Source organism: Eriocheir sinensis, chromosome 29, assembly GCF_024679095.1.
Source record: "Eriocheir sinensis breed Jianghai 21 chromosome 29, ASM2467909v1, whole genome shotgun sequence".
NCBI lineage: Eukaryota > Metazoa > Arthropoda > Malacostraca > Decapoda > Varunidae > Eriocheir > Eriocheir sinensis.
The window spans coordinates 12,269,474-12,288,251 of record NC_066537.1 but is presented as its reverse complement, the minus strand read 5'-3'; the positions used below and the strand labels follow the sequence as shown (position 1 = coordinate 12,288,251).

General features: G+C 46.0%; 2 protein-coding genes and 1 long non-coding RNA gene across 16 annotated transcripts in view; 1 reads left to right on the top strand and 2 right to left on the bottom strand.

Annotated features, from left to right (window-relative positions):
• The window catches only part of LOC127005072 (putative neutral sphingomyelinase), a 110,104-nt gene that overhangs the window by 14,361 nt on the left and 76,965 nt on the right, over positions 1 to 18,778 (top strand). For 2 of the 5 annotated variants that reach the window (XR_007758258.1, XR_007758259.1), the window contains exon 9: positions 55 to 1,911. Coding sequence is in view for 2 of the 5 variants with exons in the window: in XM_050873565.1 (XP_050729522.1) it covers positions 55 to 449 (395 nt within the window). In the remaining 3 variants the exon portion in view is untranslated. Of the gene's footprint in view, positions 1 to 54; positions 4,367 to 18,778 lie in introns of those variants that run through there. The other 3 variants (XR_007758260.1, XM_050873565.1, XM_050873567.1) reach the window with 3 other exon arrangements.
• Positions 1,421 to 7,327, bottom strand: LOC127005075 (uncharacterized). Its single transcript, XR_007758262.1, has 2 exons — positions 6,916 to 7,327; positions 1,421 to 2,618 (listed from the first exon to the last, which is right to left on the bottom strand). It is a non-coding gene; the product is annotated as an uncharacterized LOC127005075 (long non-coding RNA).
• LOC127005071 (nascent polypeptide-associated complex subunit alpha, muscle-specific form-like) overlaps positions 9,752 to 18,778 on the bottom strand; it is a 172,115-nt gene continuing 163,088 nt past the window's right edge. For all 10 annotated transcript variants that reach the window (XM_050873558.1, XM_050873554.1, XM_050873556.1 and 7 more), the window contains 2 exons: positions 12,096 to 14,654; positions 9,752 to 11,839 (listed from right to left, as the gene is read on the bottom strand). In XM_050873558.1, the coding sequence (XP_050729515.1) occupies positions 11,606 to 11,839; positions 12,096 to 14,654 (2,793 nt within the window). In that variant the 3' untranslated portion in view covers positions 9,752 to 11,605. The remainder of the gene's footprint in view (positions 11,840 to 12,095; positions 14,655 to 18,778) is intronic.

The window sequence follows — 18,778 nt, the reverse complement described above, 5'->3', positions numbered from 1 at the left end:
ATATACATCGAACACAAGACTTTTAGATCTTGACCCATGTCCACCTTGCCACAGACGAGGACGTGAGTGAAAGTATCACTGAGCTTCAGGCGCAAACCGACGCACTGCTGGAGGGGTCAGCAGTGTGCGAGCAGGGCATGAAGAAGGTGGCATGCAACAGGCGGATCTACCTCACCCTGGCCGGCCTGGTGCTGGCACTGGAGCTTGTCTACCTGGCCGTGCTCTCCCTGGACCTCTCCGTGGGGGCGCTGGTGGGCCTGTCCTTGCTCTCCATGGCTGGCATGCTGCTGCTGGCCTTCCTCCTCCACATGGGCACGGTGTTCAGCCACCTGGAGTACAGCGGCGTCCAGGCCACTCGACTAGCCATCAGGTGCCACCTCGAGAAGCTAACGGAGAGGAACGCGCAAGTGGAGCAGGAGAGGAAACGCACGTCATCTTTCATCAAGTAGCTGCAGGGGGCCTCTTGGCTGTCACCCCATGCAGCGCCGAGGACTGCCGGTGACCTGCAGAGACAGCACAACTGTTAATGCGAGTGTGACAGAGTAATAGGAGGCTAACCGTTTGCTTCACCTTTACTTGTATGGACAACACGTGATAGTGAGAGAGTAATGATCTGGGAGAGTGGAGTGAGTGCATGATGACTGTTTGGATGCTGGAAGGTAACTTGTAGGTTTTAAGAATCAGCTATTATTGCCAGTAACCCCTCTAGTGACAGGGAGAGGGTTACTGATATGGGCATGACACAACAGGAGCAACTAAGGCCAAAACACACATCTTCAGGGACAAGGAAAGCCAAAAAGACAGACCGAGTGAACATGTCAGCAGAAAACGATGTACTGGAGGGGGTAACTGAAGGACACAGGAACCATGAAGTTACAGTGAGGAGCCAAGAAAACACAACGCAGCCACAGAATCACCTGCCGCTGCCATTGTGTTTCCGTGCACCGAGCATTGCCACGCTCACCAGTAGTGCCGTTGGGGCCACTTAGTCTCCCCGCGGCGTGTAACCCACGACAATAATTCACTCGTGATAATAAAAGTTGCTTCGATTCCTATTCCTAATACACTTCGTTGATTCCTACGCCTTCCCGTGCTCTTCCCCCTTAATGGATAAACTTCCCTGCTGCATCTGTGTCAATTTTGCCTTTATCATCTACATCTCATTCTATTCCTATCACTTTTCATGTCCTCCATACCTCATTCATGCCTTTCCCTGCCACATCTTCCTTCTGTGTCATTCATTTTATCATCATCTCCACTTATTCCTACCCCTTCATATCTCATGGACATACGTTTCGCTATCTATTAATTCGCCATGTCAATCATCTTCACTTTTCCATTTCCTTCAATATTCCTTCCCTTCCTCCTATGTGGATAAACTTCCCTGCTGTGTCTGTTTTTTTTCTTTCCTCCTCTCCTGTTCTCATCCCTTTCACACTTCATTCATACATTACCCTGCCACATCCTGCTATCCATGCTCATTCATTTTATCTTCGTCATCTCCACCTCTTCCCATTCCTACCCCCCCTTACTCATACACACATTTTTCCTTCATTTCATCTTAATCATCTCCACCTTTACTTGTCTTTCATCTAGCGAATATATGTGCGGTATAATTTGCACCTAGCGTATTCTTTGATGTGTTGTACGTGTCTTAATCATCTCTACCTCTTCCCGTCTTTCATCCTGCCTGTGTGTGTGTATGTTAGAATCCCAGTCTCGGTAATTTCTCCTCGATGTGTGTGTGTATGTGTGTGAGATTGTATGTGGCTCTCCTGCTTGCCCCCTCCCCCCATCCTTTTCTTCAGCATAGGGTGTGTTCATCAAATTACATGCATCAGCTTAATTAGTACTCATAATGTAAGGAAACAATCTACTCTGAAAAATTGAGTTGAGGTATGAAAAATTAATGTTCGAAAAAAGGACTTTATCAACTCGAATTCAACTAATTCTTATATCTTAGTTACTGTTTTTCTTTAGTTTTTGGATGTACTGTTTGAACTCCGCATAGAAATTCAACATTAGGGTTATATATATCTGCAATCTCCCTTTTTTCTTGTTCTTTTTGGATGTTCTAATTAAACCGAGCGCTACGATTTCGTCAATATCCCTTACTCATCGTTGCCAGATTGTTGTACTTAGCCTCTTATATTTGTCGATTTCCAACCCCCAAACATATATAGAGTTATCATTTAAATGGTTACTTATTGGTGTTTCTTGGCAATAGTTATGGGTCAGAAACCGGTAAAAACGATGCTCTGAGTAAGATAATCTGCCCTTACTCTTCAATATTAGTTCTTATATCTCACTTCAATTTTCATTTTTCAGTTTTCACCTTAATTATTTGTGAGTACTAATTGAGCAGATGCATACAGTTTGGTCCACCTCCCTCACTATCACCAACACTAGGTAGTCATTTTGTACCTCGGCTTGAGCAGCTTGTGTCAAACTCACCCCTGTGGACTGTGATCTACAACTCTAGTTCAACATATTGTACATACTTGCCTCTATTTTTGTAGCACTCTAGCCTTTAAGATTCAGCTCTGGCAACTAAGTATCTACTGTGTCGTGGGGTGTCTTCGCCACTTTGTACTCGCCATTCCAAACAGCATTCGTATCTGGAAAAAAAAAAAATGGTTAAAGTTTTTGCAAAGATAATTTTATGATTTCAAAATAATGAATATATCAATATCTAACTTAAGACTATTTCAATGATTTTTGGCTCAATTTTCTAGAAGCTTAACATGAATACTAAATGGACTGACTGTATGAATTGGCAAAAATACCCTACTCAAATTTCTATGGAAGGAATGTTATGTACTTGTTTGAGAGAAAGACATTATGATTGACTTCTACCGGCTGACTCTACGATGCAACGACTGACTGTGACGGTCGTGAAACTGTGGTCTTTCCGCATTTGCAGTGTTCGTTTTAATGTCTCGTGCAGCAAAACCTCATTCCATGCACCAAGATAGTAATATTCCTTTTAACTACATTATCATAATGCTTGTCATGTGACCAAAGTCTTCCCTGCTTGCCACTGGTACTCAGACTCCCTGCTGATGACTGTCTTGTTATGGCTGTCAGGACACCAAAGATTATAAAAACTACCTTCAGGTGAAGGAAAATTTGTAAGGTACTTGGAGGTAATTTTTCAAGTGGTCAGATTGGTTTTAGTGTATTAATATGAAAATCTTCTGACTGGGTAAAAGCCTGTTTTCTTTTCATAAGGAATACTTTTACATTAATTAAACAAATGAGTTGAACTGTAATCTTTTAGTATGGAAACCCCTTGCAACTGGATAAGAGTGTGTTGCCCAAAATTCCATTTTCCCATGCATCCACATGACAACTGTGTGTCACATAACACACAAGAAGTTGATCCAGACCCAGAAATGGGGAAACAAATGTTTCCGACATCAAGGATCAAACCTATGACCTGTCAGACCAAAAGCCACTCCTGTAACCAGTTGGCCAAAGAGGCAGCCCACTGATAGAGAGGATTTGGAAAAGCTTTCAGCATCGTTTTTTTTTTTTTTTTTTTTTCATACTGAATGAATACCCTTAAATATTGGAAGACAAATGACTAACTGGTATGATTTAGTATGAATGCATCATGTATTTTATAAACTACTGATATAAGATGAAACTTGATTCGGATGGAAATAGTCACATTCCACAACTGAAGGTTATGAAGTTTATGAAACTGATCATTAGGACAGACTTAGATTTCCTGCTGTAAATTTTTCTAAACCAAAATTAAAATTCTCCCGCTGTTATTTTTCGTAACTAAAATGGACGCCATGTTTATTGACTCGGTTGTCGTTAGTAGAAGGCATTGAGTGGCATGAACTGAGCACCAGGGAGGACTTACACGTCATGCCATTGCTACGTGAGGAGTGCCAGTGCCAATGAATGGGGCTTTGCTAGCGATTAACACCCACAACAGTTTATCAATCCAACCCAACACTGTCCTTGCCCTTGGGATGTCCAGTCGCTACACCAAGATTTTATAGTGTGTGTGTGTGTGTGTGTGTGTGTGTGTGTGAAGTGTTGCTCAATCTGTCATAATGTGATAAATCGACCAAAAATAATGAAATTCAGATTTTTCTTTTTACTTTGCTTTTTACAAGTTTTGATAATACTTGCTTCTTTTATATAATACTTCATTTGTTACATATTAATATATATAATATAATACATACATGCCTATTATCCCCATTGTTAATGCTGTTTGTCTTAAATAATTGAAGCGTGTGACCGAAAGTGAGGCTGGTGTGTGATGATCTTGGTGTGTGTGCGTGCGTGCACGTCTGTGTGTATTTGATGTTCGTTATTAATTGTCAATTAAATGCAGCTAAGCATGTATCTTGACTTTCCTTAAATTAACCCCAAAGTGTACTGTGTGGTAATTTGTGGGAATACCAGAAATTTTGGTACTCGGGAACATAATTACTCACTGTACCGTTAGTCTAATGTTACTCTAACCAGTTCACACTAACAGGGACTGGATTGCTGTCCTACAGTTCCTGTAAAACTTGGGAATTCCTTACTTATATTGGTCAATAAGACAACCCAATTTTTGGCTATCAGTCTCACCGTGGGGGACGAATGAATATCGATTACATTGATCAGATTATGTACTCACACTAATAAATCTCATGTATATAAAGTTTAACGACCTTGACAAGCAAAAATCTTTAGGAGCTTGCGCCTCACCCTCGCATGAAGGAGGAAAGCGCGGGTCACTCGCAGCTCGCGGAAAGCACACGTCAGGTAGGGCATGGGTAGAGGTGACATGACGGGGTCAATCTCTTAGGTTGTATTATCTATCAGGAGGTTCACCTCGAGACCTCTGCGGTATTTCAAATGCCACGCCTTCGGGTATGTGCAAAAGTACTGTGGGAAACGGGCTCAGTGTGGAGTGTGCAGCGGGAAATATCACGCCACGCTTGGTTCAAGGGTTGCCCCAAGCGGAGCCTGGTCGACGCGCCTCACAGCGTTCCACCGCTCCTCCTGCCTCGCAATAGCACCCACCCAGACGAGGACCCAGTCACCCCAGGCCACGCAGACCCAAGTTGCCACAAAGGACGCAGAAACCGACCTGGTGGACGCATAGTAATTTGGCCCTCTCAACAGGGTATGGAAGACTGCCTACTATTTGCCATCTTGGCAGGACACCAGCTCCTCCACACCATGAAGATGCTCAAGCTGAATCGAATGTACAAGACGACACCCGACGGCATTTTGTTCAAAGACCTTGACGCAGGCAGTCACGGGGAGCAGTTTCCGAAGCTTCCCGCTGCGCAGCAAGGTCTGACCAGCACGAAGTGTCCGGTCATCTATAGCCCGCGAGTGTCTGTTAGCAACCACACCCTCCCCCTGAGAGATGGTTCTCTCCTTACCCCGCACCCTCGTCAAGGGCCACGAAGGACCTATGTTCCCGCAGGATTAAAAGAGGCTCCCCCCAACGGAGGAGCCGAATCTTGGACTGACCGAGTTATCAATTACTCTCGTCCCGTTGCCCATTGAAGTATCAAGATGTGCAGTTCCCCTTGCTCGTGAAAATTAGCAAACTATCGCCTTTAAATTAGTGATGCAACAGAAACAATGGGGTGCGTACGGCAAGGCTTCAGGAACCAGCCGTACAGGGGAGGGACCCAGTCATGGAGCTATAACGGGTGGAATCGACATCAGTACCTGACTAATGAAGACGCCGAAATGTCATGAACTCATTCTCTCGCCACCAAGATGGCGGATACCTGTTGTATGTCAGGTCTCTGCGCACTTGGGTTTCCGGGGGTTGGAATGACCGTAGTAGACCTATTTTTTGTTCAACTATGAGATCATCATTGCTAATCAAAGCTATTGCTGAAACCAATTTACATAATAGGTATTTCTGTTTCGGAAAACAGTTAACAGAGAAACACTGCTTTACCGTTTACCGTTGATGAGGTTTCAGGCCCGCTCCACTGCCGCAGCGCTCCGCAGGGGCTGTCAACAATTATGATGTTAGCCGCAATAATGATCCTCGATATGCATTTATTTAGCTGTTAAAAGTAGGAATACTATGAATGTTAGTGATGGTTGGTGGCAGGTAAACATTTAAGCAAAGAAACATCAGTGAATTAGTGGCGTGATGAGCTTGCGAAATCTCGAAATTGGTTTGTTTCCATTTAGTATGTAGAAAATATATATTAGTATTTACGAAATAGATCTACCGCATCAATAAGTGTACGATAATCAAGAACAATAGTCATAATGGAGAAGACATGGCCTGAGGGCAGTAACCAAGGCGGCGGGCGTAAGCTGTCACCCGGGTATCCGACATGTTGACGGCGAGTGAATGATAGCAAATGACGGTTAGGCGGTTTCACCTCTGTCCATGGGATTAGCGGCCCAGGTCGACTCCACCAATTCTGCCTCCACTGACCCACACCCCCCTCAAGCCCTGCCGATCCTTAGGTCATGCATCAAACAATATCTTGAACGTCATTTACTATTCGTTTCCTGAGACGAGCATCTACTGTTCGAGGCACTGAGCCAGGGAGCAATGCAGATTTTTTAAGTCGTAACGTCATGAAGAGAACTGGGAACCGCCTTGGCCACCTCTTATTGTAATGATGACAACCGGAACTCAACCCAATAACAAACTAACAAACATCCACCCCCACATACCCACAACTACCCACCCCCACTTCCACATTAACCCAACCACACATACCCATCCCCACAATACCCACCCTCACCCCCCTTACCCACCCCACTTCCACAATAACCCAACCACACACACTCATACCCACAACCCACCCTCTCAACTACCCACCCCCACTTCCACAATAACCCAACCACACACACTCATACCCACAATAATCTGCCCACACCCACCCGTAAATCCACACACCATCTACTTACCTGTAAATCACTCCAGCGCCAAATAAAGGACCTCAAGAAGACGCAGACACATCCTCCCTCCACACATTCCTCTTCCCTACTGGCTCTTGGGCGTGGCTCCAAGCAGGTGTTCCTCTCCCTGCCCTGCCCCTACCTTCAGGCCTGGGGGGGAGGAGGGTCAGGCAGAAGGGCAGGAGGAGGGGGGAGAAGGCTAAACAAGAGAACTACCGCTAACTACCATTACCTCTTCCTCCCTTTTCATTAAGTCTTTAAGGCGTATTTGATTTTTGCTTGCTATTTAAATGAGAGGAAAATGTAGTGTGTTAAATGTCATATCTTACGTTAAATTCATGAGGTAAAGCTCTTTTTAGTGTGCTCTTGACGTCTTTGACCTTAAATAACAAACCTTTAAGACTAGTGTGAATTTAACTACCACTACCACTATCACTACTGCTACTTTTTTTTTTTTTTTTTTTTTTTTTTTTTTTTTTTTACATTGCGGCCTATTGCGCCGGTAGGCTTCTTCCCGGTGGATCCTGATGGTCGGTCCAAGGCTTCTTTCCGGTGGGTCCTGATGATCGGCCCAGCCCGTTCTGGCGCAGGCGAGTGATTATAGTGGCGCCATCTTGCACTACTACTACTACTAATAATAATAATAATAATAATAATAATAATGCCACTACTACCAGGGGCGCATGTAAGGTTAGTGAAAGGATTATAAGGATGAAACAACCCTACCCTTCCTCCCCCTACACACAGACAATGAAATACCGCTCAGTCTGTGTTGGTATTTAGATATATACGAGATATTCTGTGTTTCTTAATTACTTCACATGTTTACTGAAGTCTCACGCTCTTGTCTCCTGATGAAATAATCCCAAAAATATAATCAATCAGTCAGTCAATCAATCAGTAAGTCAGTCAATTAGTCAGTCAGTCAGTCAATCAATTAGTCAGTCAATCAGTCAGTTAGTCCATCAGTAAGTCAGTCAATCAGTCAGTTAGTCCATCAGTCAGTCAGTCAATCAATCAGTCAGTCAATCAGTCAGTTAGTCCATCAGTCAGTCAGTCAATCAGTCAGTCAGTCAATCAGTCAGTTAGTCCATCAGTCAATCAGTCAGTCAGTCCATCAGTCAGTCAGTCAATCAGTCAGTTAGTCAATCAATCAGTCAGTCAACCAGTCAGTCAGTCAGTCAATCAGTCAGTCAGTCAATCAGTCAGTTAGTCCATCAGTCAGTTAGTCCATCAGTCAGTCAATCAGTCAGTCAGTCAATCAGTCAGTCAGTCAGTCAATACTGCCCTGGTGGAAATAATTACAAGTACACGTGAAAGAAATAAAGGTCTATCCATGCCTGCACGAGGTAATACGCGGGGAATGTAATATCAAGGTCAACTTAAATAAAAGCTCAGTGGGTTTATTCAGAAGGTTTATATATATCAGGTTTGAAAAGGTTAATTAATGAGTTGAACATACAGTATATACACTATGCTTCACACACACACACACACACACACACACACACACACACACTCACACACACACACACACACTCACACACACATACACACACACACACACACACACGTTACATACTTTCATTTTAACACTTTACCTACATGCAAACTATACAATTTTAATTAGATACCACTTTTCCCTCCTACTCCTCCTCCTCCTCCTCTTCCTCTTGTTCCTCCTCTTCTTCTTCCTCCTCCTTCTCTTATTCCTTACTTTTTTCTTCTGATCTTCTTCTTCTCCTTTTCATGTCCTTTACACACACTATTTATTCACTCATGTCTAATTCTCTCATCTTCGAACCGTCATATGAACCTGGATTCGAACCCTTCAAATCCGAACCACTTAGAATCGAACCACTTACAGACATTCAAATCCTTCTTCAACTTACAAAGACAAGATTTCACTCGTATTTACTTTATTTTGCTTATCACTTACCTGACTAATCTCTCTTTTAATTACTTACAAGGTGATTAGAAGTTACCTGGACACACCTTTGATTAATTACCTATAGCTCGTATGACACTCTCTCTCTCTCTCTCTCTCTCTCTCTCTCTCTCTCTCTCTCTCTCTCTCTCTCTCTCTCTCTCTCTCTCTCTCTCAGCCGTACGAATTATACTCTATATGTACATGAATAAAAGAGATAAATAACATAAATATTTAATAAGAGTATGAAATATTTCCTTATAATCACTAGTATAATATCAAGTCCCTTCCCTTCGTCCTCTGTTACCTCCTCTCACCCCTCCTCCCCCTTCCCTCTTCCCTCTTATCTATATATTATAATAGAGTTCTTAGTTGTATATAATATAGTTCCCCCTCTCTAAGTATAATATAGTTCTCTTTATTTGCGCATAATATCATAATTCTCCTCGTTTGGGTATAATTAAAGTTCTCTCCTATTCTGAGTAAAAAATAAAGTTTCCTCCTGTCTCCCTCTGTTACTTTCTTTTATTCCATCTTGCTTTTTATCTATTTTCTTTCCTTTCTCCTTCCTTTCTTCCTCCTTTTCCTACTTCCCTTTGCGTATGAAGCTCTATATTATTTTGCCTATATCATAAAATTCCCATCCTATTTTCCTCCTCTAATTCCTTCCTTCCTTCCTTCTGCTTTCTTCTCTACGTATAAAAAAGTCCCATCCCGCCTTCCTTCAGTACTTCTCCTTCCCTCCTTCCCTCCCTCCTCCCCCTCTTCCCTCCTCCTCTACGCCTCTAGTCAAATAAGTTACGCTAGGGTATAATACATTTTTGGTAACAGTGCTTCACCTGTCCAGAGAAGTGAGTCCAAGCACGCGAGTATTCAGAGAGCTCAGGTGGGTTGTCATTAGTGTTCAGGTAAAGGTTAGTTAGTGCCAAGTGTGTGTGTGTGTGTGTGTGTGTGTGTGTGTGTGTGTGTGTGTGTGTGTGTTATGGAAGTGAAAAGTAAACATCCACATTCTACACCCACATTATTATCCACCTCATCCACCTTATTCCACCTCCATCGAGTCCATAAAATACCTATAATAATATTGATATGATAAACTACATAACAAAACACACACACACACACACACACACCTAGACGAAGATAATAATTGACAGTTCAGTTCCGTTTTCTTTCGTAATAACTAAGCTATTTTATCCTCTTACGTTACTAGCTTCCCGTTTTTTGTTGGTTTGGTTCGTGGTAGACTTTGGTATACTAGCGATGAGCCTGTTTTCTTTATATCATTTTTATTTGGTTTATTTTTTATCATATTTTTCTGCTTCTTTAATATTCGTCTCTTTGTCTCTCATTTTACTTTAATATCCTTATTTTCTTTCTTCTTTCTTGTCTTTTCTTTCTTTCTGTCTATCTCTATATTTTCTTTATTTTGTTATTTTCTTTGTTTATTTTCATTTTTCTTTCTCAATTTCCGTTTCTTTGTTTATTTTTTTCCTTTTCTCTGTTACTTTATATCTCTTATTCCTATTCATCTCTTTAGTATAAGACTCTTTATCTTATACACTCACTTTCTCCTTTTCAATTGATTATTTTCTTTACTACATTATCTGTTTTTTTCTATTCTTCCCGAACACTTAAGCGAGGCAACACTAAACACAAAACAACACACTAACACAACACAGTACAGCAACACAACAAAAATCCACAACAAGAACACAAAACCATCACTACACACACACACACACACACACACACACACACACACACACACTCAAGAACGCCACGCTGCACACCTTGGTTTAAAGAAGCTATCACCGTACACAAATGAAGCGGCAAGGTGCAAGGGACGAGCATGCAATATAAGGAACCTTCTTACACGCACATGTTCACCTGTTCACCTGCTCGCGTTACCTCCTCGTGTGCACAGTTGTCAGGGGGCTAAGCGAAGGTGTGATAACTGTGCTCTATTACCTGCGAACACCTGGTATATTCTCTTAAGTTCTAACGCACACTTTATTATTATTTTCCCTCGTATTTTTCTTGGTCGGTTTCTTTCTTCTTTTCTGTTTGCTGAAAATTATGTCTATTGTATATCCCGAAACTCCATAAATTCTTAAAACACACACATTATCACGGCAATTTTCCCTCGTTATGTTTCCTCCTTTTTAATGTTAAGTTGTGAGTCTGCATTCTTTTAAAACTCCATAACTTCTAGAACACACACACACACATTTTAACGTCTATTTTCTTCGTAATTTTTCTCCTTCCCCGTTTTTCTTTCCCGTTTACGCAAAATTATGTTTTTCTTAATATTCCATACGTTCTAAAGAGCACAAATTTATGACGTCTGTTTTCTTCCTTTGTGATTTTTCTTCTCAGTCGTCTCCAAGTTCTCTGAGATGTAAATCAACTAAAAACTAGAAATAACAGTCTACCTATTCAAGCGAGGCGATGAAGTAAAGACATTAGCGGGAATTAATTTTTTTAACTAAATCATCTGCCATTGGAATAACCTCCCTGCAGAAGTAGTCAGTGCGAATACCATCAACTTCAAAAACTGAATCGACCGACATTTCGTTGCGTCAAGAGTAAACTGAATACTGGAGTGCTTTCAGCTGCTCTCAGGGTACGAAATGGCTGTCGAGCAGACTAAATCACCACAGCGGGCAACCTCGTAATGAGACAATAAGCTTTCTGTTGCCTGATTTTCCATATTTCCATCTCTCTTCCTCCTCCTCCTTCTCCTCCTCCTCCTCCTCCTCCTCCTGCAGGTTAGCATTGACTTTCTTCCTTCACAGGTGACTCCAGGTAAGGCTCAGAAGAGGGTCGTAGTGGAGGCTGAGTCTTCTCTCTCGGGTTGACCTCCTCCTCCTCTTCCTCTTCGTCCTCCTCCTCCTCGTCAAAGATCGCCATCTCTCCAGAGTCGTGTGTGTTTTGTTGCTGTTGTTGTTGTGTTTGTTGTTGTCTCTGCTGTTGCATGAGAAGTTGTTGTTGCAGTTGTAGTTGCTGAAAAAATAAAGATATGTATTTTTATTGTGACACACACACACACACACACACACACACACACACACACACACACACACACACACACACACACACTCTCTCTCTCTCTCTCTCTCTCTCTCTCTCTCTCTCTCTCTCTCTCTCTCTCTCTCTCTCTCTCTCTCTCTCTCTCTCTCTCTCTCTCATATCCTGTAGGAGGGGAAACTTTGCCTGAATGTTGATTCTCTCTCTCTCTCTCTCTCTCTCTCTCTCTCACCTTGGCGTTGGCCAGGGCCTGGTGGCGGTAGTGTGAGGCCAGCAGCTCTAGCGAGGCGAGGTAGGCAGCGGTGGAGGACTCGGGGCTCGGCGTCGCCTCCTCCTCGTCTTCCTCCTCGGGGGTGTGCTCGGCGACCCTCCTCACGACTCTAGGGGGCGGCGGGCGGGGCTTGGGCGAAGGGCGGGGCAGGGAGAGGCTGTGGGTGCGGAGTGCGGGGCGGGGGCGGGGCAGATAGGCCGTTCGCCCGTCCCACAGCTTGGCGTGCGTCGCCTTCGGTATGACGTCCACCACCCGAGGCCCGGTGGGGGCGGCGAAGGCGGGCGGCGGCGCGGCGGCGGGGGCGTCGGTGCCGCGCGTGTGCACCAGCACGGGGTTGATGGCCTCGGTGAGCAGCATCACGTTCTCGGTGAGCGCCGCCAGCCCGAACACGTCCTCGTACAGGGGCAGCTGGGCGGCGCGGCGCGGCACGGGCACCAGCAAGCCGCCGCGGCTGCCCAGGAGTGTCCCGGCGTCGGACAGTGGCCGCAGGCGGTAAGGTTTGGGCGGGCGTGGTGGCGGCACAGCGTCGAGGCCCTGCCACAGGGGCGGGCGCCGCGGGGACGTCTCGCTGATGTTCTTGTTCACCTCAATGACCGTCACGTTGGTGTCCTTCGCGCGCCGCCGCCGCCTCCGTTCCTCTTCGTCACTTACACCCACCGAGGATGAGGCCGGCGAGGGTGGGCCGGAGTGTGAGGGCGAGGCCGCCTTGCTGCTCACCTCAGGGCTGGAGTATCCTGACGATGAGGATGACGATTCAAGGACGGCGGACTTCTTCCAGGAACGTTCCGTCAATGAGGAACGGGAGGAAGAAGAGGAGGAAGAGGAGGACGTCGGGGCGGGGGTGGGGGCTATGGTGGTGGTGTCAGCCGCGTCCCTGAGCCTCGGGGAGGTGCCCAGGCCGGTCTGGGCGCAGGAGGCGCGGCGCCGCAGCGGCCTCGAGGCTTCAGTCTGGCAGCCCGCCGTCCTGAAGGAGGGCACCCGCAGCACGATCTTGTGACGCTGCAGCTCGCCGCGCGGCAGCTGCTCCAGCAGGGCGCGGGAGTCCTGCAGGGCCTCGCGATGCTCCTGCTCGTAGCGGCTGGGCTTGACTGGACTCTTTTTCAAGATGCCCTTCGGCGCCCTCAGCTCCTGCCCCGCGGCTCTCAGGCTCTCCATCAAGTTTTCTTCGGAGCGCGTGGCCCGGAGCGTCGGGGCCGCGCCGCCACGGTCCAGGATCCCCGTCAGCACCTCCTCCAGGCGGCGCAGCGTGGCCGCCTCCTCGCCCTCACTGCGACGTACCCTCGGGGCGGGGCTGTCGCTGGCCCTGTCAGGGGGGCGAAGGCTCCTCTCAGCGACAGAAGGCCGTGGCGGCTTAACGACTTCGGGTCGGGGAATTCTGGTGACGCCGGCGGGAGTTTTGTTGGCCCCTGATGGAGGGGGCGGCGGCGGCGGCGGCGGCGGCGGTGGTGGTTGACGGGGTGTGTTTGTGGGTACTTCTTCTTTGGCTTCCTGGGGTGGCGGGGCGTGAGGCCGAGAGGTGCGCGGCTGTGGGGCGGGGCGCTTACGACTGATGCTGTCAGTGTTGCTGTCCTCGACGCTGGGCAGGCGTGAGCGGCGGTCCCTCGGCATCGCAGCCCCCGCCTCCCGGCCCACCGAGGCTGCCACACTCTCATCTTCGCTGAACTCGTCCGTCTCGTCTGGTGGTTTGGTGGGGCCCGGCGGGGCTTGTTCACTCTGCAGGGGTGCAGCAGGAGGTGGGGGCGGCTTGGACTTGGTGGGGGGTGGCGGGGCGGGACCTTTGGGCTTGGTGAGGCGCGGCGGGGCAGGGCGACTGATGGGGCTAAATGAAGAGAGGACGGCCTTGCCCTCTGGCTGTGGCCCCGGCGTGCTGGTGGCGGCGGGCGGGGCGGCGTCCTCCTCCAGCTCATCGTCGCCGTCACCCTCGTCCGCCGTAGAGGGCGCGGTGCAGAAGGAGGTCCTGCAAGTGGCCAGCGTGTACTCGGAGCGACTCACCTCGCGCGTCATGCCCACCTCCAGCACGGCCGGCACGTCCAGGTCGTCGAGGGAGCCCGCGTGGAACCTGCGGCTGAGAGCGGCCCCTGCCTCGGCGGCGGCGGCGGCGGCCTCCCCCAACAGGGTCTTGTCGCTCACCGAGTTGGACCTGTAGATGCGGCGCATGCTGGGCTTGGCGTAGCGCGGGCACGTGCGTGTGCCGGGGAGCTCCGGGCATCGGACAGGGGCGGGAGGCTGGGCGATGCGTCCTTCAGAGGCGTGCAGCAGCAAGTCCCTTCTGACGGCGAAGGTCTGCGCCCTTTGCGGCCGCTGATGCACGCGGGCGAACCTTGTCGTGGCGAAGGAAGCGTGGCGGGCGGCGGGGGCCCTTCGAGGACCGTCGGGGCAGTCCCACAGTAGGTCTATCCCCGGGGGGCCGGGGGGCGCGGCGGCTTTCTCCTCCTCGGGGCGGTACACCCACGCCGAGGAGCGCGCGGGGTCCGGCAGCGCCACCACGTCCTCCAGCGACGGCGTGGAGTCGTGCGGGTCCTGCGGCGACACGCACACGTCAGCGGGTGCACACACACACACACACACACACACACACACCACACACACATGTTTCGCCAGAGACCAATCCAAGACAAACAAAGAAGCAAACAGACAAACCGACAAGGATCATATATACAGACAGGCGGACAGAAATGTGGACGAAGAAGGAAACTAACGGGCCGATAGACTGACAGATTGGCAGAGACGGGAGCAAATAGACAGACAGATTAGCTAGCAGACAAATAGATAAGCAAACAGACATAAAATTATATATACACGAGGGTGGAGAGATGAGACGCAATAGGCGAGACAAACGGACAGACAAAAGCGAAGACAGGAAACAGAAAAGTCAGGGAGAACGCGAGGATAACGATAAACAACAACGTGCTAAGAAAATAACCACGCGACAGACAGACAGACAGAGAGACAGATAGACAGAAAGACAGACACAAAAACACAGGCAGAGGAGCAAGTAGAGACAGACAAAACAGAAAAAGTCAGGTGAGCAGAAAATCAGACTGCTGATGAAAAGAAAAGAACACACACACACACACACACACACACACACACACACACACACACACACACAAGAAAACTAAACATTACTTGTAACGAAAAACAAAAACTAATCGGAAATGAGAAACAAAAACACACAAAAAAATCAACAGTAATAATGACAAAAAAGAAAAACAGGAAGAATAAGAACAAGAACAAAAACGAGAAAAAAAAGAAAAAAAAAAAAGAATATAAAGGAACCAAAAAGAAGAGAAATGTGTACCATGAATATATTGCAAGTTATGAAGTGCCGAATAGAGGAGAGAGATGGAAAATAAGGGAGACGAAGGATGAGGCAATGAAGAAGGGAGAGGGGGAGAGAAGGAGGGGGAGATAAGGAGGGAGAGGGGGAGAGAAGAAAGGAAGCTGAAGGGCGGGATAAGAGCATTAACAAAGGCGGGAAGTGAGACATCCTTTCACAGCAACTTCGCGAGTGTCAAGCTATTTCAAGGGCGCCATTGTCTGTCCTTATCCGCCTAAGAGATAGATAGATAGAGAGAGAGAGAGAGAGAGAGAGAGAGAGAGAGAGAGAGAGAGAGAGAGAGAGAGAGAGAGAGAGAGAATCATACGAGCGACAGGTAATTAATCAAAGGTGTGTCCAGGTGAGAGAGAGAGGGGTGGGGGGAGGCAGACAGACAGACAGACAGATACTAAATGACAGACAAGCAAATAAAGACAGACAGACAGGCAGCATATATAAACAGATAGAGAAGCAAACAACAAGACAGGCAGACAGACAGACAGACAGACAGATACTAAATGACAGACAAGCAAATAAAGACAGACAGACAGGCAACATATATAAACAGATAGAGAAGCAAACAACAAGACAGGCAGACAGACAGACAAACAGACAGCTAAACAATCAAACATACATACATACATACATACATACATATATACATAAACGGAAAACTACCAACAGAAACAGACACATACCAACAAACAAACAGACAGACAGACAGACACACATGCACGCGAACAAACACAGACAAACAGACAAAGATTTTACGCCATAATTATACAAATCATACACGGAAATACAACACAAAAAACACCAATAACACAAAACAAAACAAACAAAACATTAAACACAACAACAACAACAACAACAACAACAAAAACTCCAAGACAAGCAACTCACCTTTCCTTAATTAGATCCTCAGCACAGGTGGAAACACAGGTGACTCGGAGGGGTTAATTAAGAGACAGGTGCACGGAGGAAGTCAGCCAGTCAGTCAGGTATCAAGTCATGCAATCAGGCGGGCAGGTAAGGACAGACAGGTAATCGTGTAGGTGTGTTAGGATATACATGTTTCACCTGAGCCCTTTAGATTCACGAGTCCACAAGCTTCAACAAGGCCACAAGAAGAGATAGTGCCATTTACAAGTTCAATATAATGTCCTCTAGTTTGTAAAGGTGGGATTTAAAGGTTTATCTGACAAGGTTTAAAACTGCATCACGAAACGATTTAGTAAGGCCCGTATTCCCAGACAGTTTCGGCTCTCACAACAGATTTCCAATGGTCACAAAGGGGATTAGCTAAGTTCTCATGAGTGTTTTTTAATTTTTATTTCATGGTGTAGATGCCTTGACAAACTACTACTAGGCTTATAAAACTACCCATGGCAATACCTATAACAGCCTCTACAAAAGCCTTATCAAAGAGAGGGAAGGCAATTGACACACGCTTTCGGATCACAATAACTATTTAGGAGCAGCGAGTAGCGGGCTTTTTTATTATTGTTTCCTTGTTTTGTGCCCTTGAGCTGCCTCCTTTGTCGTAAAAAAAACAGTTCACAAAGGAGATTAGTCTGGTTCTCATGAGTGGTTATCACATTCACGGTACAGAAGTCTTGTCAAACTATCACAAGACTCATAAAATTACACATGGAAATACCCACAACAACCTCTAGGAAAGCCTTATCAGATGTTGTTGTGTAAGTCCCGAAACGTCTGAGAATACGAGTTTCAAGATAATGATGCTCAGAACGGATTTTAACGGGCAAGGCAAGAGGCAAGAGTTTTCCCACTTTCTTTGATCTTTAGTTGCGTTTTCTTTGATTAAATTTGGCGTTCGCAATCTCGTTCCTCTCAAGGGCTCAGTTAAGGTCATGCACATACGTTTCTACTTCGTGCTTCAATACATGCTTTCAACGTGTTTGTTACGAGTTTGTTTATGTGTTTGTTTGCCCCTGTTTAGTTTATGCTTTTATGTGAGGCTACCCATGCATACTCTCCTCTTCCTCCTCCTCTTCTTCTTCCTCCTCCTCCTCCTCTTCCTCCTCTCGGTGTTGGTGGTAAAGAAAGTAGTCCAGGTTACGTTTTCTTTTATTCTCTCTTTCTCGGGTTGACTTACTTAATAATTTGGCTTACTCAATGTACATAATAAATAGGAGTAAATAATGCTGTGGTTGTCTTCTTTTCTTCCTTTTTCTTTTCCTTCATCATCATGTACGTCTTCTTTTCCTTCTTCTTTCTTCTCCTTTTCTTGTTTTCTCTTGCCATTCCATTTTTCTGTTCGGGTTTCTTCTTCTTCTTCTTCTTCTTCTTCTTCTTCTTCTTCTTCTTCTTCTTCTTCTTCGCACCTCTTGAGCCACTTTCCTCTTTTATTGTCTTTCTTTTCTTTCTTTTTCTCTCCGGTAAACAAGAGCGCTTCAGCATCTCTCTCTCTCTCTCTCTCTCTCTCTCTCTCTCTCTGGTAAGTTTGCTTTTCTAGTCATATTTTTTCCTCCTATGAATTCCTTAAGCATAAAGGCACAATTGTTTTCATATATGCTTTCTCTCTCTCTCTCTCTCTCTCAGGCACACAAAACGTATAAAAAACATCCGCTAAGCAACAAAAAACAATCAAACACTAACAAACATCAATCGATCTTCCTGTATATACACAAACACACAAACACCCTCGCCTGATCCTCCTTCCCTCGCAACTAGGTAGGTATTGATTCCACGTGGATGCTCATAAAGGGTGTGGGAAGGCATGGGAAAGGTGGAGAGAGGGGGAAGGGAAGACGGGGGTGGAATGGAGGGATGAAAGAGAAATGGAGGAAGAATGTGGAAAGGAGGAATGGAGGAAGAATGAAGGAATTGAGCAAGAAAAGATAAACTGAGGAAAAAAAAGAGGAATTGAGGAGGAAAGGAGGAATTGAGGAAGAAAAGATGAATTGAGGAAGGAAGGTGAATGGTGAGGGGAGGCAATGAAAGAATGGAAGGATAGGAAACGAATGGAAGAGTAAGGAGAGACGAATAGAAGGTAGGAAATAGCCTCAACAACTGTCTTCTCTTATGCCAGTTTATACCAGTTTGCTCTTATGCCCAGATGTAAAAGAATCACCCGAGACAATGGAAGGATTAAAGAGGAATGAAGGAATAAGGAGAGAAGGTTGATAGGTAGGCAGTGACCTCACGAACTGACATCTCTTATATCAGTTTTGCAGTTCGATCCTCTTAATCCAGATGTATAAGGAATCAACTGACATCAGATTATCTTATATCAGTTTGAAGTCCATTCCCTTGAGTCTAGAAGTACGATAATCAACTGACATCCTTTACATCAGTCTCC